The following is a 23333-nucleotide window of genomic DNA, read 5'->3' on the forward strand; positions in this document are numbered from 1 at the left end:
ATCACCATGCTCTGAAAATTGCTTTCCATAAGTGATTTACCTACTTGGACAGCTGGATGGTTACAGTACAGAGGCAATTAAGCATAGTGAGTAAAATCCCAAATTAATTGCCTACCGTGGTAAAACACCCTTCAATATCAATAGGGCCAAGGTTTCTCATCATCATCCTCAGTGATCCCCTGTCATAGAAAACAAGGAGAGTTAATAAAAAGTTGCATCAAAGTCTGCTTAAGTTTCTTTAAAATGAAGGACTTTTACATAATTCTGTAATCAAAAAGGAACGTGGTTTATAGAATGACAAATCCAAGACTGCAATTTACAAGCTATTCAACACATTAAGCTTTAATAATTGTATTACTGTTTTATTTATTAGCTTACAAGTTTAAAGATATTGCAAAATAGTGCAAAGGTAAAGATTGCCATTACAATTTACAGAAATGATTATTTTGCAGTAAATGTTTTTAGGAAAATGGAGAGTAGCAAACTTACTGAAAGAATGGAAAATCTCCTGGGAAACATCTTCTGTTTTGGTTCCATCTATATTTAGGAAGCTCAATGCTAACGATTCTCCTTTTGTTCTTCTTGCAGCTAATTCCAGCCTTCTTGGAGGTGGAGGAGGTGAGTCTTTGTGCAATGCTCTATTTCTTCTTAAAGAAATGTGGAATATATGCCGAGCAAATGTAGTGTTTAGTTGGTTGTAGAACAGTATATGGTATGTTCAAAATGTAGCAAAGTAAAATTACTAGATGGGAAAACTCACCAAATTCAGTGACGTTTAGTGTCATCACGAGGTTGCATGTGTGACTGCTGCTGAATTTGATTTCCCCTCTGGATTGAACTGGGGCTGACCTGTGTATGGGGTTAGCTGAAATACAGAGGAACTGAGCTGCCTTGTGTTGCGTGTAAGTTGTTCCTTCTTCCTCTTCCTCTTCCTCTTCCTCTTCCTCTTCCTCTTCCTCTTCCTCTTCCTCTTCCTCTTCTTCTTCTTCTTCTTCTTGTTTGATTATTTATTTATTTATTTATTATTATTTTTATTTAACTTCAAGGGAAGCTTGAATGCCTAAATGAAAGTGTTGTTTGTTGGTTTTTGGTTTGTTTTTGTTTTAAAGTGAAATAACTAAAACATGGTAGAAACTGATTATAGGAAATTAATGATATGTCGTATTTCCACTTCTTAAAACAAAACAAAACCAAACAAAAACAACTTAGTTGTTTGCCTCATTCTGCTTGCTGAAACAGCCAGAAAGATTTCAACAGAAATCTTTGTTGTATGTAAGAGATGCTACCAATGTATACATTATAAGCCAGAGAGGCACAAGTGCACATAGTCGATATTGTTTCCAAATATATGAGTACTGTAGGTTGATGCTATTTTGCCTTTTGTAATACTGTAGTACCGTGGCTGTAAGAGCTTACACAAGTGTTAGCAAGTGAGGAAAAAAAAATAATAATTAAAAAAAAGCCACGAAGAGCTTGATGTGGGTTTTCTGTGACTTCCTGTGCCTCCCAGAGGGAAGCAGGAGAGCTCAGTTCTGGAAATTTCCCAGTGCAGGAGCGGTACCGGCAGCCGCTAATCTTCCTTCCTGGCTGGAGTTAAAAGGGCTGGATGATCAGAGCTTACATATGCAAGGGGAAAGGAAAGGGCTCTATAAAAAGGCAGAAGATTGCTGTTGCTTGTGAGGCTTGAGGATAAATCATCGAAGCTTTTGTTTTAACAGCCTTAACCGAACACGCAGCCTTTATTTGAGCACTGTGGAAAGGTGCTTGACAACTGCACCCAGGCATCTAAATAAAACCATTCATGTTGCTCAGCTGTGTGTCTGGACATTAAAGTGTGGAGAAGCCTTACCTGGTAATCCTGTTGGATTAATCTGTTTCTTTTGATTCGTGTTAGTTGTTTGCGGTATACCAAATTTTTCTTTGTTTAAAAGATAATCCTTTACAAGGTAATCCTTCGTTAGCTGTTGATGTTCCTGTGGAGCCGTTGCGCACCTCCTCTCCAGCGCTTGTTCCCAGCCGGTAACGTCAAAAAAAATAATAAAAATCAATGCAAATGTTAAAATTCCAATCCGATTCCCAGAGTACTGCTGGTGCTGAAAGGATTTGGCTCTTGACTTTCTATGGTATTTATTCAGCTGGACCATACTACAGGAGTTGATGTCCGTTCAGCGTGGCACGAGGTAACGTGGCTCTTCCTCGGTGGCAGATGAGATGAGCCTGCGCTGTGGGGCAAGTTGGAGTTTTTCCTGTATTTTATGTGTTAAGAGTGGGAGAGTTTCAATAAAATTAATTTATTGGCAATTAAAAGCAACTCCCCCCACCCCCCCACACTTCCTGTTCTCCCGCCTCTCAGGACACGCTGAGGTGATGCTGGGTCAGTGTGCTGCTGCACCTTCTGCATCTCCCCCCGTTCTCCTGCCCATAAAACACAATCCCAGATCCTTTCATCTCCAGTGGAAGTCTAACAACATACCCCCTTGCTTACGATACAGGTAAAATGCCAAATTTGGCTATTTTATGGCTTAGTGTTTGTGTGTTGATGGTCGAAGGGCTGCGTTTGTGCTCTGGAGGTGCCATGAGCCACCCTTGGGCAGGGTGGGTGACGCAGCCTCAGACTGGACTCCCTTAAGTTTTTTGAATCTTTTGAGGAAAATTTCTGAGAATTTTGCTACCAAAGTACTCCCAAGTTTGGGCAGCCGCCGTGGGGTGTCTGTGGCTCTGTTTTTGGGTACATGGCGTTGGCTGTGCCCTTTGGGAAAAGGGAAGGTCTGTGGCGGGAGCCCCCTCAGAGGAGCACAAGATGGAGGCACCTCCTGGCTGGGTCACCTGCCCACCCACAGCCTCTGCCTCTTGGAAAAATGACTTGTCACTACCAACGTCGCACTGTCGGTAGAAGGGATCGTTTCATTTCCAGTTCAACGCTTTGGGATTTCAAATTCTGGAAGTATTTTTTCCTTTTTCCAGAAGGAAGTAATGGCAGCACTCCATGTGAAATATTGCTGGTGAATTATTAAAACTTTATTATATAAGTAGATACCAAAGCCATCTTTTGATTGCAAGTGCTGAATATTTATGATAATGCATAATACCAGTGTAGTTTCTCCAATAATGGGATTCAGATCTCTTCAGTAACTGTTGTTAAGTTAATCTCTCTGTCACTGCTGGGGGTATGAATATGTATCTTAGTTTTACAGAAAATGAAAACCAGAAATTTCTGCTTGTGCAACAGGTTTTGTGACTTTGAGCTCCTTTTGAGCTAGTCTGTGTTTGAAATCTTTCCAGAATCGATCACAAAACAGTTGGAAACGGGTATTTGAACACTCTGATCTAAGGTTTGCAAATTACTAATTATGTACATTAAAACCATCGGCAAACATTGGTTGTAAGTTCAGGTGCTGGTGGTTTTGGGCAGCTGCACATCATCCCTGTGTCATCTCGGAGCCACATCACGGCATGGGTGGACTTGGATTTTGTGGAGCCGGAGGAATGATTTGTTGCATTCCCCATTGAAATGCTGTCTATTCATTTTCATGACCATTTGGAATGAAGAGATAAAAGTACAAAAGATACCAGAAACAATTTTTCACAGAACTGTTTAATCATCAAATTGAGAAACCCACAACAGAGTCTTAGAAGAATCTTTAGTTAAATATAGATGTCAAAGGTTTCTTTCTGCTTTTCAAATAACTCTGAAGTTTCCAGGATTTCATTATGAGTTTGGTGGGTGAGCCTTTTTTCTTTTTAATTCTTTACTGGTTTTAATAATTGATTTTTAATTAGGAGGCATATTTCACTTTCGAGATCTAGATTTATCACACATTCAGCATCTCACTGCTCCTATTAACTTGCACAGAGCATTATGACTTATTTGTGCATCATGTATTATTTGTCCCATTATGTTCAACAGTACAAAGGTGAAAATTATTAAGAAAATTACCTGCATTTGGAGAGAGTGAGGAAAAAGCATGTGATAGTTTGAGAAAAAGTGACCCCTTTTAAAAAGGTATCATTTTGGCTGTTGAGAAATTGAAACGTCCTATTTTGCATGGCAAATCTTTCTTTACATTCTTTTACAGCTATGTCAAGGATGAAAGTATGTGATTTCATGCACTTGGTTAGAGCAAAGTGAGCTCAGATTTCTGCTTCCCCTTATGATTTTGGATACTCTGTGGGTTTTTGGGGATTTTGTGCCCCTGTGTCCCCACTTTGTTTTTTTGTTATTTCCCTCGGGGTTCATTTTTCCTTTACTTCATTTGCTGACTGTAATCAAGTTCTTGTTGCATGCTGATTTCTGGATTGGCTTGCTTTCTTTGACCTAAATTTGGGATATATTTAAAATAGCAAGCTAGGGATTTTTTTTCCCCCCTCATAAGATTTTATTACCTATGCTAGAGTTGGGGAAGGACACATCCCTGTTTAGTGAAAATGGTAATTCTGTCTTTAACAACTCTGAGAGGAGACAGGTTATATTAACAGTGTTTTGGAAGAATCGTTTAGACCCAGTTTAAGTTGATTGCCCCAAAAGCTCTGTCTGCTTTTCTCTTTCTCTCCATCTCTCTTTCTTTTTTTTGGCCAGTGTAACTGTGCCTTTTCTGGGGCTTCGACTGGCTTGGAAAAGATTAATTCATATATAACCATAAGTATGTTAGCATATCTTAAATGTAGACCAGACCTACCTCTCCGGTCTGCCAAGATACGCTTTTGTAGGCATGTCATTTTCAGCAACTGTTACCACATGGGAAACTTGTGTTTGTGATCACAGGAGGGAACTGGGTTTCTCTGTAGTTGTTTGGTAGACGCCATTTTGAAAGCGGGATCTGCTTGCCTTTATATTTGTGTTAAATTATAATAGTGGCAAAAAAAAAGAAAAGAAGTTTTTTGTTCTGGTAGAAAGAAATTACCACAGACTGGCTTCTGTCCTGGAAAAGGGGTTTATCAGGAAGGAAATGAGTCATCTGCTGAGCCTGAGTGCAAAATGACAAATGACGCAGGAGATGGACTTTTGTGAGGGTTAGTAATGTCACCTCTAAATGTTAGCAGCTCCGCGAGCATCTAGTGCCACATCAGCCCAAGGGGATCGTTGAGATACAGCCGTGGATCTGGCAGATGAGACACAGGGTGGGGTGGGCATTTGCACCTTTCCAGAATGACAATGGAGGGTCAGATGTATCACTTTGGGGTAGCTGAAGTGCCGCTGCATGCCGGTGTTTGAGCATCTGGGTTGTACCGCTTGGGTCCAAATAAATGGTGGAGTTGTTTGTCTTTATAAACGTGGGTATAGCAGGTGTGCAGCAAAACCGTCATGCTGCTAATGCTGTAGAAATAGAGAATAACTGCTGGTAGGGTGCTGCTGCAAACTCACTGGTGTTTGTCAGCCACCCTGTCTATTTGTCAATTAATTTCAGACTAATGAGTTAAAAAGGCCAGTGATTATCCAGTCAGTAGTGGCAGGAAGGAATAGCTGACACAAATAACTTCTATTAACATCCCTCCCCGTGGCCTGGGATACAGTTTTTATTCTCATGGCTTTGATTTAGCTGCACTATGAAATATTTCCAGCTACCTTCTGATAGTTAAATCTCTACCAAAACAAGGAGGTTTTGCACTGTCTGAATAGTAACTTGACATCAGCAAATGAATATACATGACTCTGAGAATTGACGGTTGTACAAGAGAAGATTGCAGGCAGGAATGAGACAACTTGCAAAGCAGCCCATAGGAATGCAAAAGGAGAATACTTTAAATATTAGACTGGCCCTGTGCTGGCCCATTTAAAATGTGTAACAGGAAGAACACAAGCCTGTTTTATCCTGAAGCAGGATGAGATGCTCTCTGGTTTGGATTTCGCAGGGCTTGGGCTTGATATTTACATAATGTAAATGCAAGTGAAGCAAAGGTTTAAATCCAAAGTTCAAATTTGTGCACGATGTGCATATAACATGAGTACATCCCTTGAGAGGAGAAGAAAGAGTTTGGGAAAGGAGCAGTGACAGGATTCTTTCATCAAGAAAACAGGCGTTATTATTTTGTAATTTGTATGTTGGTCTGTTGGCATTTTCTTGTATCGCGTCAAATGCATTTGTCAGATTGGGGTGTGCTTGCAACAAATGGCTCAAATGGAACAAATGTTCTTCATCTGGGATTTCAAGTAGCTTCAAAAGCTTTTAGTTGCTTTGTACACTGCGTCATCATATCTTAGGTATTCAGATAATAGCTATGAAGGTACAAAGATTTTTTCCTAGCGGATGATGATCATGTAGAAGAACTGATAATTTAAGGCAAACGGCCATTTGCCTTTGTTGCTAATTAATCCCTTTCTGCTCGAAGATTGCCGCTGCAATTCTGTAGGGTTGTTAAAGTGTTTTATGTCTTTTTTCTATTTGCATGCTGTTCTTTTTCATCTCGGTAAATAGAGTGGGTTTGAGAGGGCTGTATATGCCAGTTCCCCCACTGTGACAGTACATCAGCCAATTAAAATTTTAATATTTATGCATTTATGTATTTCTTCTTGTACAGCTGTAAGACTAGTTCCATGGGTAGCCCAGTAGCTCAGGGCAGCCTGAAACCCTTTCAAGGTGTTTGGTCCAGCCCAAATCCTGTTATTGTTTATGAGGTTTTTGTTGGATTAGATCGAAGCAAATAGATTTCTCTGTAATTTAACTGCTTTTATAGAATTTATTCGAAGTTTTTGTGTAAGCAAAGTCTTTCTTCACAGGTCGGTTATTCTTGACATGTTTTTCTTTCTTCAGTCTGTGTATGTATGTTTGCTCTTGGCCTTCTGTTATTGCGGTGGAGATTGCCACCTGAGTTTCAGTTCAGCTTTAATTAAAATCAGTGGATTTTCTCATTTTGTAGTGCATGTAGAGATTTAGTGATAATAGCTCTATAAACAAATAAGCATAGTTTATTTCAAAAGACCCTTAACCCACACTATCATGACTGTGTTTAAAATGTGTGCTTTCTTCTACAGAGTTTCTTTTTTTGTTGTTGTTGTTCAACTATATATTTATTGCTCTTTGACTATATAGGGTGGTAGCTTCCTTTCTTCAATCATTTTACACATTCTTATAGTAATGGGTAATAATAATAAGCAGGAAGTCTCTGGATTGATTTTAAGTATTTCTTAGTTGTTGCCTAATTGTATCCTGTTAATTACACTTTCCCAGCAGTTACTTAAAAATTAAATAAATTATGTTTTGCTATTTACAGGAAGGAATACAGGTATGTGATCAGGTGTTAAGTTTCAAATGTGTACATGTAGTTGTTGATGCACATAAATGACTTTACCTTTTTAAAAATACATGTTCAGCCTGTGATCCTTTAAGGTGGTTCTCATATTCCAGCCAGTGGTATAGGAACATGACTGCATGTTTCTGTCATGTAAATAATCTAAAATTTACTGTTCCAGGCATACTTACTCACTGCTGACCTCAGCCTTTTAATATTGCTGCTGTGTTGACTTTACTAGGAATTAGAAGGTGACGTTTTATTTTTCACTCATCAGTTACTGGATGCTGAATCCAGAACAAACACTCTGAGCTCCCATCTAATGGTGAGGTCTTTTTCTTACTCAGATAGACTTATTTTGTTTCATTTTGTTACGAGGTAATTACAGTGTTATGTGCCCACAACTAAAAAATAGACAGATTCTGCCATATATACATATGGCTTTCATATATACTTATATATATGCATGTCACAATATATATATATTTGTGACTGAATCTTGCAGGCTTTTCAGAAAGTCTGACTTAGTGTGTGTGTGCATGCGTATGTGCCTGTGTGTAAATAAAAATATGGCATTAATTTTGTTAGACTGGGAAAGACCTTTAGTTCATGGTCATTGAAAATTTAAGGTGCTCTTGATAAAACTCCAAGCTGAAAAGGCAGGCAGTTATGTAAGGAATGTATGTATTTCTTTTTTTCCTATTTGTTTCATGGTATGGGACAGAGCTGCAAATCAAGATGAGAGATCACAAATGTTCCCTAATCCACAGATATCACATGATAGATAAGGCAATTCATGGTATGTTTACCATGTGAGTTGGATGTATGCTCTAAAAATGTTAAACACTTTTTCCACATATAAAGAAATGCTACGTATATGTCTCTCATGTATGTCTTGCATGCAGAAAGTACAATTATTTTTTCGTTTACTAGGGGTGGTGCTCGAGCACCTTCAGATACTTCTATTAAGATGAAGAGCAGTGGCTGGGAGTGCAGGAGGTGACACGAGTGGCCGTGTGCTACAATCACCATATAGCAGGTCAGGCATTTGGGTATATATATGTGCCAGCCTACAGAAGACATGTTTTAAAATTAAGCATTTGCTTGGTTTCCTTAAAGAAAAATCTGTAAATTGGGACACCCGTCAAAGTTGTTCAGTTTCATGCCCAACAATCTCAGCCGTGTCCCTTTTGCTGAGGTAAGAATGAAGCGAGTGCTGCAGTGAAGACACGTCGTGTTAGGCTCAAACAGGGGTAGTGCTGGTTTTAAATCTGTTTTTCAGATTTAAGGTCTACTGGTATTTTCCTGGTCCTGTAACAGAAGTACCGACTATTCAGTAGGAAGAAAATGTGAAATGCAATTTAAAACATTTTTTAAACACTTTTTTTTATTTTTACTGCTGATATTAAAAGAAGTAGAACAAATGAAAAAAGGAGTGATAGAGGTACTTGACTTGTAGACTCAGAGCCACTTTTAAATATCAGACTGTTTACTGAAGCTTTCACTCTGGTGTGGATAAATCCAAAACAAAGACCTTAATCAGTAGAGAGTTCCTTAAAAGTATCTTTAAGCCCTAAGCTCCTTGCTTTCTACAGCAAATGTATATAAATGACACGATGTGAGCAGCAAGGCATGGAAAAATGGCAGCAGCTATTTGTCGATCCTTGTTGGTTATTCTTTTTAAAATATGTGTGTGTCCAATACAATGAAAATCTAGGTGTTTTATGACACTGGCACCTCCCCAGCAGGAGGGAGCAAATAGCTCTAACTACATCTGCTGAAGTACCTGGGCATGAAAACTCATGTTCCCCAAAGGTCAGATTGGAGTTTGACATCATCCTCAACACTCTGCCCTCCCATAGCGGGAAGAATTCACAGCAGTTACTTCTTTTTTCTTTTTCTTTCTTTTTTTTTTTTTTTTTTTTAAATGAAAGCAATTAATTCTTAGTCACGATATTTTCAAAGAAAATCTTGAACGAAATCCAGGCAAGCAAAAATCAAGTATTGAAACTACTGATATTATAGGAAGAGTTTACAACTCTCTTCCTGCCGCATAGCATGAAGGATTTTGGAATCAGGTCTTTATTCAACTCTCACCTTCTATTTCACTACTCATTTATGCGTTGCTCTTTGCTGATCACATTTTTCCAAAGTTCCTTTGTTCTGTGCAAAACGCTTACAGATTATAACATGCAGCTTTTCAAAAGCCAAGAAAATCTCCAGCAGAGCAGCTGGCAAGATGGTTGTGTCTTGGAAAGCTCTGTCCTTCTTTGTTTTCTGCGTGCCTGGCTTTGCAGTTCTCTTCCTTCCAGTTCTGAGAACCCTCTATCAAACAGACAGTATAAAGCGGAATGAACTTTTGGCATAATAAAAATAAATGAAATGTGGTGATGGCTAACGATGGATTAAAACTCTTACATAGGTGGAAATGATTTTTAAGATACATTAGTGGAAAATCTGCACGTACAAGTCTGTCTCTGCAGTTGCTCATCTTTTTTAACTAGTAATATTGCATGGTAATGTAGCTTCCAGTTGCTACTTTTCCGCCTAATGCCATAGGACAAGCTACAAAGTAGACAGCTCCTATGATTTAAGAAACAAATAAAAAGCTCCCCGCCCTTTCTAGGGCTTCAAGTTTAGCCTGAATGACTTTGTACGTTCAATTTACACTTTATTTTTAAAATCAGTTGTAGTAGGGGAGCAGTAAACTGAGCTGTGAAGTAACCAGGGACAAGAACTGCTGAAGATGGCTTTTCTGTGAAAGAAAACACAGGATGAACCTCATCTGTATGAGCATTATTACCGCAGAATCTAAATGCTCCACAGACCTCGGGTGCATTTATCCTAATTGCTCTGTAAACAGAGAAGTAATGTTTTCTCCATTTAACACTTGGGGAAATGAGACAAGGAAACCGTATGTTTTGCAAAAGGTCCAAATAGAAAAGAGCAAAAATCAGCTCTCTGAAGGCAAAGTGTAACTCACTGGGGTTTCATAATGCCTATATCAGTTTTGCAAATAGGAATTTTGATTCCTATTTGGAAGGAAGAGGAATTTTAATTTTAGTATCAGCTTCATGGGTAGAGACAGGATGATATTTGGAAAAAGTGAAAACGTACTCTACTGAGAGCAACTTTCTGACAATTAGACCTTAATTGGTTATACAGCAAATTCTCTAAAGGAAGGGCAGAAGGACCACCAACTGGAAAAAAGACACTGCTAGATAACCAGTTTTACACTAATGGAGATAAAATTTGAATACAGAAAAAATGTGGTATATTTGAGGTTACCACCATTAATAGTTCTAAATATACAGGAGTTCACTGTTCTTATATGGGGCTTTTAAGTTAGAGAAGGGCTGTTTACTCTTAATTTGAATTTTTATACGATCGATAACAAAGCATTTTAAAATATTTTTGATGACAAAAAGAGAGTCTTCTAGATTAAGAAAGTATCTAATTTTTTCATCAACCAAATCAGGCCTCTTCCAAAAGCAGAAGAATTTCAATGATTCTACCATTAAACATGCTACCTTATAATTATGTGTAAAATAGTTGTGTTTTGTTGTTGTGGTGGTGGTGGTGGTTTTTTTTCTTTACAAATTCACCTTATTTACATCTTTTTCCTATGATCTTTTTCCTTGTTCTTATGCAAATACCTTGTAATGTGTAGGGTTTATCATTCGGGTTTCTTTTAAAGTTAGTTTATCTTTTTAAAATTCCAAATCATATTTTTGCCATTTGGACTGACAGATCTGTAGTGTTGTAGTTTTGGCTACATATACAGTAGCAAAGAACAAAATATTTTTTGTCACACTTTTACTGTTACAGTTCAGTCTGTTCCTTTTACATTATCAGCTTGTTTCTCTGGGCTCCTCAGAGGCATCTGTTTTAATTTTCATTGGGCAGGGCTGCATCTTAGCAAACTCATGTAAGCTTCACAAATCATTCACGAATGTAGATGATTAAATCAATTAGGTCTTGGCTGAGTGATCTATGACTGTATTATACGCACACCATGTTAAAAGAATGTTATTAAGGTGCAAAACCAAGTACTTAAAGTTAGGAAGTGCCAAAATTAAAGTTGCCTGCAGGCTTGCAGTCTCTATGCATATATGTATTATCATATTGCCTCTAACTGTACAATTGCACTGTTTCTCCAGCTGGAAGCTCATCTCATTCATCCCCTTTGTTCCAAGCATAAACCATGGCTCACTTTTTTTTCTACTTGAACTGTGGTATGCAAACCAGTGTCTGTTATGGCACTTATCAGTTTGGTAGGTGATTTCATAAGTAAATTAAAGATTTCATAGGTAATATATTTGTCTTCCCCAAAACAATGGTGTTATCTTTACCAAAAGAAAAAAAGAAGAAAAGTGGAGATTAAGATCAGAATTCTAATTTTAAGGCCCAAGCTATTCAACAGGTGAGTCCTTAGATTTCAAAAAGTGTGCCTGCTAAAAGCCAAGCAATTCTGCAAACTGGAACTTGTGCATCAACTCAGGATGTAATGCAACATTATCAACTGCCAGACCTTGAGATTCCCACCTTCTTCTCTACTTCTTATTCCTAGTCACACTACCTGCATTTTACAGTTTACTGCTCCCTTAATCACACCCATTCAATAGTCTGTTGGCCTAAATTTACATATTAAAGAGGGATTGGTTTTAGGGAGGGTTTTTACTTAAACCATTTCAGACTGTGTTCTTTAAAAAGTTTGCTTTGACATGATTAAGGAACCAGTGCTGAGTGAGAGGAGAGATGGGTGTGGAAAGCAGTGGGAAGGGATGAGATGAGTGAAAACTGCTGTGTGGGGCACATTGGAATGTGAGGCCCAGTTCTCAGACATTTGGGGTGTGGGGCGTGAGTGTCCCCTTCATAACTTACTGCCTTAATGTTCACTTCTAGAAATTAGTCTCCGTGTCTAGCCAGTCAGTGTTTCTCTCAGCTCCTGACTCAACTGTCTGATTTCTTTACAGGGAAATGGTTCACAGAATCACACAGTTTTAGTCCCAGGCCAGTTTCCCAGGTTCTCTCACTTTGAATTTGCATGCCTGTGCCATTTCATTGCAGCCTTCACTCTTACGCCGTATTCTGATCACAGCTTTAATCACCAGCCCCTCTCATCTTGAAGCCTTCCGTCTGCTCCCAAATGCAGGTAGTGCCCTTTCTCCATCCTTGCACCAGTTCAAACTGAGACACAGGGAAAAGTGTTCTGAATAGGCAGTGATTTGTCAAGCCAAATGAATTCATTATTCAAGCACACGAAAGAGAGCTGCCACTTTCAGATTTGCTGTAAGTGAAGAAAAACTTTATGAAGGCCTCCAGTTATGGTTGTCATCTCTGTTTATCTCTTAATCACAATTTTGATTTAAAATGGTTTGCTCAGCCTAGCTGTACCACGGTGGTCGCCCCATCTGCTGTTCCATTGCTCTTAGGAATGAAGGCAGTATTGTCGGTGTAAAGGGATAAAACCCCTGGTGTTACTGCCTTCTTTGTATTTCTTCACCCTTCATGATTCGGCTATAATTTCTCCATGGGGATTATTTGTTCAAGGGTGGGGCCTCTGTTCAATCCAGATATAACCCAGCTGTGGTGGAATTCGGCCTCTTCTTTGGGCTTAGGAGCAATTAGCACTTCAGCCAGGACTGCCTGCTCTCCCGGGGAACAAAAGCTTCGGTAGAAAACTTGTCCCTTGAAATGACAGCTGGACAAAGAATCAGCAGATTTATCAGACAACTATTTCAAGGCACTTTTTACAGAAAAGTAGCGTGACCTCACCATGGACCGAGATGAGACCTTTTATAAGTTTATATGGAGATACCTGGTGAAACAGGTGTCAAAAAAATGAATATTCTTAATAACAGCAGGTACAGATAACAGTCATCTATGAGTTTTGAAGGAAATTTGCTCTGAAGACAGGTCAGTTTTTCATCAGGAGCTGAAAAACCGCAAACATACGATTATTCAAATCAGATGATATCTGCAAATAGGGTATACTAGGCACATACTGTAAGTTCGTATGTGATATTATCTTCTGCCTTGAGAGTTGTTTCTGTAGGACCAGTTGATTTTTTTAAATACAAAGAATGTGCATGTTTAGAGGAGATTGTTTCATTATAAAGGAAAAAAGTACTAATGCAGATCAAATATTAAAAAAGGATTCTCTCTTTTTCAAAATTAATTCCCAAATCTGATGCTATAAAATTTTAACAGTTGTGGGAGAGCTCCCAGAAGGCCCTTCATTATGTCTCATTATTACAGCATATGTGAGGCCATGGTACCCTTGGTTGCCATAGTTCCTTATTTAATCAAGAAAAAAGTGTTTCATGGCTGCACAGCTGGGTAACCTTATGTATCTATAGTTTTCACAAGAAGCAATCATATCTATGCCCCTTACTATCTTAGTGGGAATTTTGCTTCAAAAATTCATAAACCAGACTTCTTACCTTTTATTTCTTGACTACACAGCAAAGTTCAAGGTCAGACCACAATTTTGCCTGGTGCTTCTCTTGGTTTTCTTAATAAAGGGAAGGCTTTTTTTTTCCTTTGCAAGGGCAAATGTGGTTGCAGGGTCTTAGTATTGCGGCACAAAGAAGGCAAGAGAGTCCACACTAGTGGGTGTGACAGATTTGCCATCAAGCATATGGTTGTATGGTTTTTAAAAACAGTCTGAATTCCTAATTATGTATTTTTCTTTCATTTATGTTACTTAAAACCTAATACTAAACCTAAATTATATCAGGTCTCCTCTGGAATGGCGATCAAATAGTGGTTTAAATATTATCTAACTTTGGGTGCTAGCTTTAGTTAAATATCTGACCTACCAGGGTAGACACTGTGAGGAAGATTTGTTTAGCTTTACGATTTCAGTGGTAATGTTTAAATAACTTCGCAGGCATGAAATATCCAGGAAGGCTGCTGTAGTCTCTAGGAGCTTCTTAGAACAAATTAATGCCTTAATACTCAGGGAATATTTACAGTTTAATAATTGAGGAAAGTTGATTAAATATACAAAGCATTTAAATGCCCATATTAAGCTCACATTTATTCCTGACAAATTAAAGTATCTTGGCATTTAGAGAATTGCAGACTTCTAGCAGAAAGTTTGGGCCTTACAGCAATGTGCCCATTTTGTGTGAAATACAACATTTGTGTTCATGAGGCTGTGATGTGCATGGTTGTATTTAGTCAGAGTCTGATCTCTTGTGCTTGTGGTATGTGAAGATTTGTGAGTACTGCTCCCCCTTCGATGGTACAAGACAACCAGAAACCTTTTTTTGTTATAACCATGGGGATAATTTCTTTCCCTCGTGTGACTCTGCACACAGACATCAGGGCTGCTGATGTTGAGCAGGTCTGCGTAAGAGTATCCCAAGTATTTTAGAAGATTCTATATGTAATCAGAGGAAAGTGAGGCTGGATCAGACAGTGTCACTTCTGCTTAAGTCATTCCTGGTCGATACTTGACAAACTCTTGTGTTCTTGCTTGCGACGCTGTAGGAAATATTTTCCAGTGCATTACTATCTATACCATTATGCCGTTGAAACATTTTTCCCTGGAATCTTTTTGTTGTTGTTGTTGTTGTTACAGCTTTTAGCCTGAAATTAAAGGATTCCTGTTGCTTGGGGGTGGGAGGGGGGTAGACTGTCATGTCATTCTCAATGTCTGCTCTGTGAGAAAAGCGGGTGCCTGTGAAACAGCCCACAAGGCTAATGATGAAGGATCAGGACACATAAGAAATTTGGAGGCTCATTAGTTTGTTCCAGGCTGCCCAACCTGGTTTTGCTTTTGTAGCACAAAATGTCTGTAAACAAAAGTACACCTGAATTTCTGGAGAGAGACAAGATGACAGCGGTACTCCTGCCTGCTCCTTTGTGAGTAAATCTCCCCTGGATGCAGTTGCCCTGAAATTAAGAAAGGGTACAAATGGCTATCTCCTCCTCATCTATGGGAATAAATCAGACATGAGACTTGTAGGCTTGGCAGTTAAGCATTTCCATTTGTAGAACACTGACATACTAATGATGGTAATTTTGCATTTGTTACGACATGCCTAATCTAATTAAGTTTTTCTTAGGGTACAATTGTTGTTTTCTGTATTTAATTATGTAAGCACCAGGTGCAAATGTTAACAGTAGCTGAATGCAGAAGGAAATCTTTTATCTTTGTGTTATGCAAGACTTTTTTTTCTGTATCTTTAATTTTGCAGTTAAAAAAATGTATACAGTATTTGGTTGTTCCAAGGTGTTACATTAACATTTCTGATTGATACACATCGGAAGCACTAATGAGGACTGAAAGTTTATATTACTCTTAGTTTTAATGTGTTTAGAACTATTTATGAGCTCTGTATTTTTGGTTTCAGGTGCTGCAATAGTTCAGACTCCTTTTCCCAGCTACACTGCTGATTTTGAGGGTTGGCAGACTTCCCACACCCCATGACAGATCTGCCCTTGTCTGTTTGAAAAGGTCTGAACTATGTAGGGGTCTCTTGTCTGAAACTGAATTTCGCAGAGCTCTGGTAAAACTGCTTCTGTGACTGCCAGCCTGGCTCTGAACTTTTTGCCACCATTTCATCAATGCTTGTTCAGACATTGAAACAGAGTCTTCAGGAGATTTCTTTGCCTGGAATAATAAATTCAAGTATTATTTTTAAAGCTCAAGGACTTGGGCTTTGAAATGATGTGTAAGACTGAACAGAGGCAAGTAACTTTCAAAAGATTTTGAAATTATAATGTTAATTTTTAAATAAAGTGAACAGGAATTGCAGTAGACTTTCGCACCTGTAGATAATTTTTTAATCTATTAAGTAAAAATAAGTACAGCCTCTATTTTCTTGTTTCTAATCATTCATTAGTAAGCTGTATTTACATAAATTTGGCTTTAAGTGTAACAGAAAAATGAGATAAATGATTGATGTGTGTTTGTTCTGCAGCATAAGGTACCCATAAAACATTCCCGTTACTAATGAATGAAAATTTTCGACAGAAGCATTTTTCGGCCTTTTCTAGCTGGTGAATTGCCATACATTTTATAGTAGATGTATGGCCTGGATGTCCCATGCATTTAAGCCCGCTGCCAGCCTGCCTTTTGTGGATTCCTTCGAAGTCGGATCTTAAGCCATCCATGGATCACAAGTCAGTAGTAGTGACCTGAAATACGCTGCCTTTCTCTAAGGATCCCGTGTGATGGCTTTTCACTGGGCTGTGAGGTGCGATTTTACCATTGACTGTTAAACCATTTTCAGTATAGAAACGTAAAGGTTCACTTTTATACTGGCATAAGACTGACAACATCCATTGTTTTAATTCTAGATCCAGGTAAACAAAGAAGCTGTGTCTGATAGTTGTTTTGAATTCAGCTTTCCAGTGTTGTTAACGGTGGAGATTTCTCCCTCCCTGCCGTTGTTCTTAGACACCTCAGTTGTTTCAAGTTCCGTTTGTTTCTTACCCTTCAGGCTTTTAATTCAAACTCCACTCCTTTGATGGTTTATCACAAAATTTGTTCAGAGGCTTCAATTTTTTAAGGTAGTCTTTTAACTACTACTGATTATGCATTGCATCAAAGAGAGTGGTTGAAAACTTTAAAACCACAAATAAAATATACATCAATGGCTTACAGTAATGAATGCTAATGCACCTTTTCTTCAGGAAGAGCCGTTTAGGGACAGAAGACCATGTTTCAGGTGATGTGAAAAATAGTGAGCTTGACTTCTGAGAACAGCCTGCTAGAGTTAGGTGTCAGGTTTTACTAAAAATGAATTTAAAAAATATTAAAATAGGTAAGTTTAGTATTAGGTCATAGAAGTCTTCAAATTAGTTTCAGGATTAATTCTTTCTGGCAATGAGGCCTGCACACTGGTGGGAATAATAGCAATAATAGCTTGTCACTTAGTTCCTACACATTTTTTTGCCTTAGGATTCATTTTTCCATTATTCCTGTTCCAGGTGCTGGGGTTTTTTGGGGGTTTATTTTGGTTTTTTTCTATCCCTAGAAGTCCAATGATTTATTTGAGTGATAATACACAGGCTGCAGTATTTCAGAAGATGATATCTGTTTCTATGTAGGGATGCTTGGAAAAAAAGGCAAATAAGACCATCTTGCAAAAAAATACGCCAGCCTCATTAGATGCAAAAGTGTCTCAAATGGCCCATAAGCAACACTTTGGCTTGTCCAGCTTCTCAGCATGAAAACATGTCTAAGTAAGTTATATTATTTCAGGAGAGTGAACAGCTTGCTTTAGATCCAGCAACTGTGTTTATTCTTTGGTTTTGGTTTTTCTTCCAAATGAAGAATGTCACTCTGCATTGTTTACATTTACATCTCAAAACAATTAAGCTAAAACAGCTTCATAAGATTTGGAGCTGGCTTTCTCTCAGGGAAAGCTTTACATTTCGTTCCCAGAGTCATGCAGTAAAGAGACTTCTTTTTCTTTCTTTTTCTTTTTTTCAGGCTAGTACAGTTGCATATGTTCATCTTTGTGAAGAGGTTTGAATGCTGTTGATTTTAAATTGTGCATATTGTCAAAGAGACTTACCCATAATTGCTGTATAGTGCTTTAATTATCTTTATGAGAAGAACAACTAACTGATTTAATGTATCTTGGGGGGTATTTTTTGGGTATCTCACTGAAATACCTTTTTTTCGTAAAGAAGTAGACTAGAAAAGAGTAAAAGCTTGCTTGTCTTTGATTACAAGATCAGATACAAACAAAATTCAGAGACTTTACTCCTTGTATTTTTCCGTGTCCTTGTACTATAACCACCTGTGACATATACGAAGAACTTTTCTAGTCTGAACTGAACTTGATTTATAACATTGTTGTTCTAGTGCTTAGTCACAGAAATACTACAATATGGAGGGAACTTCAAACAGACGTAGTGGTGCTAAGTTTTTAGGGAACTACCCTGCTCTCTTTCATTCCTTCCCTATTTCCAGGTTTCATCAACTTACTCCTATAGAGTCACGGTACATGTTGCTGAGTGTGCAATCCAATATTTCTTTGTTCCCCGTTAAAATCACTGACCTTTCTTTCTCAGTAGGCAAAACTTTAAAAGTATTTTTCCCTTAGTGCAAGCCACTGGGGTGGAATTTTAGGAAAGGCTGTAAAGCTTAAGACCTTCTCAGCTTTCTCATTTCTGCATCCTGATTGTGTTTTCTCCTTGAGGGCTGAAAAGGGGGTACCTGAGGTGGTTGCACCAATGAGCTGCCATCTCTACGCTGTTGCTTCCTCCTGTCGTTCCTTAGCAAGGGCAAAGCCTCATTTCAGCAAGGAGTCAGAGTGGTTTGTACTAGATGTGCTATATGGGCCACGCACACGTGGGACTGAACAGATCAGAACTGTTATTTACCTGCTCATATAGCTGTTTGCCATAGTGACCTGCCATCCAGGGCTGTATGAAGACCTTCTGATGCATGGGAAACATAGGACATGAGTTTTGTATCCTGTGTCCTTCCCTAGATACATACTGGCTGGGTTCTTTGAAGTAGCAATAGTACCTTATAGAGAGTGTCTGTCCCTCATCCTCTGACCTGAGCAATTCCCCTGTAAAGGGTCGCACAATGTTTTCCTATCCTGCAGACCCACCAGGGAACAGAGCAGGTCTGAAGCAGAGCAAACAGGTGCTCAGTCACTTGCAGACTGAAAGAGCCCCTAATTTTCCTCCAGATGCATGTCATTCTTTTTCCTGCAAGTTGTCCCCACAGAGCTGGGGCACAGCCTGCACCCTGGCATTGGTTTGTGCTCAGCAGAGACAGGCGTGGGGCTGTGAGGAAGGTGCTTCCGGTTCCCAGGGCCTGCGCTGTCACCCCTGATGTTCCCTATGCCCCCTCTTCCTTCCCCCAGCAGCGGCCAGAATGATCAGCTCGATCCTCCGCTGGTTTTGCAAACCGTGCAGGCGCAGTGCAGAGGTCTGCAGCCAGCAGGGGCTCCGAGGGCACCAGCCGGGATTTAGCCGCTGTTGCATATACAGTTCAGAATAATTTTCCGCTCCTTTGATTGTTCTTGATGTGTTTTATTCAGTTCCAGCCTAATCAAGTTAAATGTTTTAGCACGTTGTCTTTCTTCAGACTTTTTACAGAAGGCAAGTGTAATCTTCCTTAAAAAGTAAAAAAAAAATAAAATTCCCCTTTCATCTTTCTAGGGAGATCACTTTATTCATGTGTAGTGACCTGGCTCAACATTTGATAACTAGTGTGTCACTGAAAATTCCTCATTACGGTCCCAGCTTGCAGACCACCTGGAGTGCTTCATTATTAATGTGAACTTCAGGTTAATTTTTTTAGATCTGTGCAGGTGCATTTGCACTATTCATTGTGGGCTGGTGACACATGCCTCATGAAGGGACAAGAGTACGTGAGGCTGAATGTGTCTAAAGGCATATGGAGCGCTTATTGTTTTGACACCAGCCATATGAGGAGTATAAGGACTGAGGCTTGAGCTCTGTGTTGATTATAATCTAACTTTTGCTTTTCTTGGCAATCGTTCTTTGATATATAGGCACTTAATCTCAGCGCCTGGAGAAAAGAAGTAGAGGAGTCAGAGAGGGGAGGATAAAGGGGAAGCCACGCTCCAGTTAAAGCCAGTAACATGGGAAAAGCTTAGTGCTTATTCCAGACAGGAATGTATCTTGTGTGTAGATGATAGTTACATGGCAACCAGACACTGCAGAGCCCTCCAGATTGCTACTGGTTGTACTGCAAGATGCAAGTAATCCTGTTGGTGCTGCTAGGATGCTGCTAAGGTGATGAGTTTAGAAAGAATCTGCCATCTCCTCCATGGAAGCCTAGTTTTTTTTGCAGTAGCTGTTTAAACCACGTAAACTCCACCAGCCATCCATCTTTCCCTCCTGAAATCAAATAAGTGATCTACTGAATTAAATTTATGATCTTAACTTGTTTGGTTTGTATCCTAAAGAAATAAAAAGGCAAAAGATAACAGTCTGATGCCACATACAGAACAGCAGAGCTCTGTACAGTTGCAGAGTTATTAATTGTTTTTCCTGAGTTTTTGTTTGTGGGTTATTTTTCCTTTTTTAAGGGGGAATTCCTTTGGGGACTTCTCTCTCTCTCCCTCTGTTTTTGTTTAGTTTTGTTTTAAAAGAAATATGGAAATAGCAGAAGTGGGAGGAGAGGTGGATTCATAGGAGCAGTGAAGCTGGAAGGACAAAAGGAGATGGGCTGAAAGGAGGGTGACAAGAATGGCTACAAGTTTGTGAAAGTGAGTGGGAAGAAGAGGAAATCTGAGTGCTGGGAAACGTGGGCAGGAATAAATTGGGCAGGGGAAGAAAACTCCTGAAACGTCGTGTTGTTTTCTTTAAAGATGCTTTGTTATAGTAAGATAGCGTCCACTTTACTCATTGAGGGCCAGATCTGCATTACTGCCTTTACTCATTGAGGGCCAGATCTGCATTACTGCCTTTAAAAGAAAATTTTATGAAGAGCTAAAGCACTGAAAGCTCTTTCCTAAATAGCTTAATATTATAAACAAACATCTATCTCAAATGCTGAAGAATTCCTACTCCTTTTACTCCTATTTAAATTGAATATATGTTGATTGTTTTCTCTGTACACATGTAAAGAGCAAAGCCCTGGTTTTCTAACAGGGTATTGTAGCATCTGCTTTACTTGAGTTGAAAATAACATATGGTCTGAAAAATGGGAATGCAAATGGTAAAATGTGGTTTTGGTGACTAAGGTGGTCGTGATAGTCTGCTTTGAATTGAAAAGCTGATAGAAAATTAACAGATCTGATGACACTGAAATGGCTACAGACTAGAATTTCATTAAAATAACCATTTTTGAAAATAACTGTTTTGTGAATAAACCTAATCCATATAGTAGCTCTGACTGCATGAATGTTGACAAATCAAAGTAAAGGTATTTTAGATTAATGTTTCTGGTTCTGGCCAGTAGCACTAGATGATGAAATCTCTTTCTGATATGACCCAGTTCCTGAAAATTTTATTGTTCCTTTAAAAAAATAAATTAAATTAGATCTCTAGGCACAGATTTTTCTAGATTGGCTGTTAATACAGTGATTTTGCCTTTTGGAATTGTTTTCAAATATGTAGGTATACATATCTTGTGACATTTTAAAGTGCTAAATTGCCATTTAAAAGCTGCAAGAAGTTTGGAAATGTATTGAATAGTTTAAAAATTAATTAAAAATACCAACCAAAATTATTCAATATCTGTTACAGTTTTTAATCTACACCTCAAATATTTATGGGAAAACATCCAAGAATTTGTACGAGATATTTAAAATGTGTCTGGTGAATGTCCCATGTGTAATAAATTATTTTTATTGCATTTTGGAAAAGTATATATTTAATAGCGAAATACTTTGCTTATGTACTTCTGTGACTCTAGTGTATAATATGGGTCCAAAGGTCTAATTTATTATAAAGATAGGACTTTAATGACAAAATAATGGCTCTGATGTATGTGTAAGTTTGAGATTAGATATTAGAAAGGTATCATATCTTTCAACTCTTCCTTATGTGATGTGACATTGCTGCCCCAGACATATTTTACTGCATGAGCAATCAACATAAATGAAAACTAGAAAGCATTCATGTTAAGACAAGAAGCAGCGTTACTTTCAATAAGGTGCCTTCAGAAACTGTCACACAGATATTTCACTGGAGACATTCTGGTTTGACCTCTACCTCACCATTCCTGCTCTCTTTTATTTTTTTTAATGATTAAACAGCAGAGAAGGGGTTTGTAAAAGCCCTCAAGAAAACCAACAGTTCCTTGCAGAATGGAGCTCTTTCTCATTTCCATATATTTTCCTGCAGGAGAATGGCTCTCTAAGAGCACATTAGCCTTCAACCTTGGCAGGTGTAGAAGTAAATCTGCAGTGTTATGATTGAAACGTTATACCTACTTATTCGAAAACTGACATGAGAGGTGACAAATGACAGAGGCATTACTGGGTCAGGTGAAGTCTTTGTCATAATCCCTTTTCCCCTAACTTTTAGCTGGTGCAGCAAAGAGAATCCTGTTTCAAGGATTATTAACACCACCTGCTACGAAATTCCTTTGGGAAGGACCAGAATACTTTGGATTCGAACACCGACGTTGAAACATGCAGGAAAATGGCACAATCTCTTCAGATGCTCTAATGACTATTTTGATTTTCTTATAAGCCAGTCTTTCCACTGTAAAATGTATTATTAAGGGTATAATGTAAAAATATATTATTTTAAAATGAATTATTTAAATACTTGTGGTTCACAGGATTTAGACGTGCCGCCTGCTGCAATGGATTGTGCAGCAAGGTTTAACTGATGTCCAGCTTGAGGGCTCGCCCTGTAGTTTTGGGTAGCGCAAATAGAAAGCTCTTTCTCCATTATATAGGATGTTTTAGTCACCTTTCTTCTCCAGCACCATTTCTTGTAAGTTTTACCTTATGTCTGGTTCATCCATAAGGCGGATTCTTCCCACAAGACTGCCAATAGTAAAAATGTTGCTCTATCCTACTCCTGGGCAACCCCTATGCAGTGGGAAGAAATACACCACCTCACTGGCTCATCTCCTGCGTGGGCAACATCTCGGAGAGCACAGAGGACAAGGACCTGACAAGAAGCCTGAGCATCAAGTTTAACCCCGGTTCATCTCCCATCCCATGCTGGCTTTTGGACTTTTTCAAAAGCCAGATGAGAGAAGGGTGTGCTTGCTTTTAATTGGTGAGCGGCATTGCTATGGTCTGTGTCCAGCTAGAAATGCCTGCAGCACAACGGGCAGAGCAGAGAACTGGGAGAAGCCCCAGGCTCTTTGCATTTCAGTCTCTGATTGCAGATTCCCCCCAGAACCAGAGGGTGAATCTTTCCCTTTGTATTTTTGAGTGAAGTGAGTGCTGATTGATTTGTCAAGTGATTACATGCTCAGATGAGATACGGGAATGTATAGTTTGATTCGTATTCAGAACCACAGCAATGCCTAGGAATAGCTTCATATAGTACAATGAGGATTATAGTCATTGTAGGAGAATGTGTGCATGGAAATCACCATTCTGAATGACTTTTAGAACCTTATTCAGCATCGTATCTTTTAGTTTGTTTTCTTTTTGGGGAATTTTCTGACCTTGCACTTGCAAAAA

The 23333-nt window shown here is 38.8% G+C and overlaps 1 protein-coding gene across 4 annotated transcripts in view; it reads left to right on the plus strand.

Annotated features, from left to right (window-relative positions):
- The window catches only part of MACROD2 (mono-ADP ribosylhydrolase 2), a gene marked incomplete at its 3' end in the record, with an annotated part of 876609 nt that overhangs the window by 181696 nt on the left and 671580 nt on the right, over positions 1 to 23333 (plus strand). For all 4 annotated transcript variants that reach the window (XR_014183592.1, XM_082048203.1, XM_082048204.1 and 1 more), the window contains exon 4: positions 589 to 618. Coding sequence is in view for 3 of the 4 variants with exons in the window: in XM_082048203.1 (XP_081904329.1) it covers positions 589 to 618 (30 nt within the window). The remainder of the gene's footprint in view (positions 1 to 588; positions 619 to 23333) is intronic.

This window comes from Streptopelia decaocto (assembly GCF_964273445.1).
Source record: "Streptopelia decaocto genome assembly, chromosome: 3".
In the NCBI taxonomy this organism is placed as follows: domain Eukaryota; kingdom Metazoa; phylum Chordata; class Aves; order Columbiformes; family Columbidae; genus Streptopelia; species Streptopelia decaocto.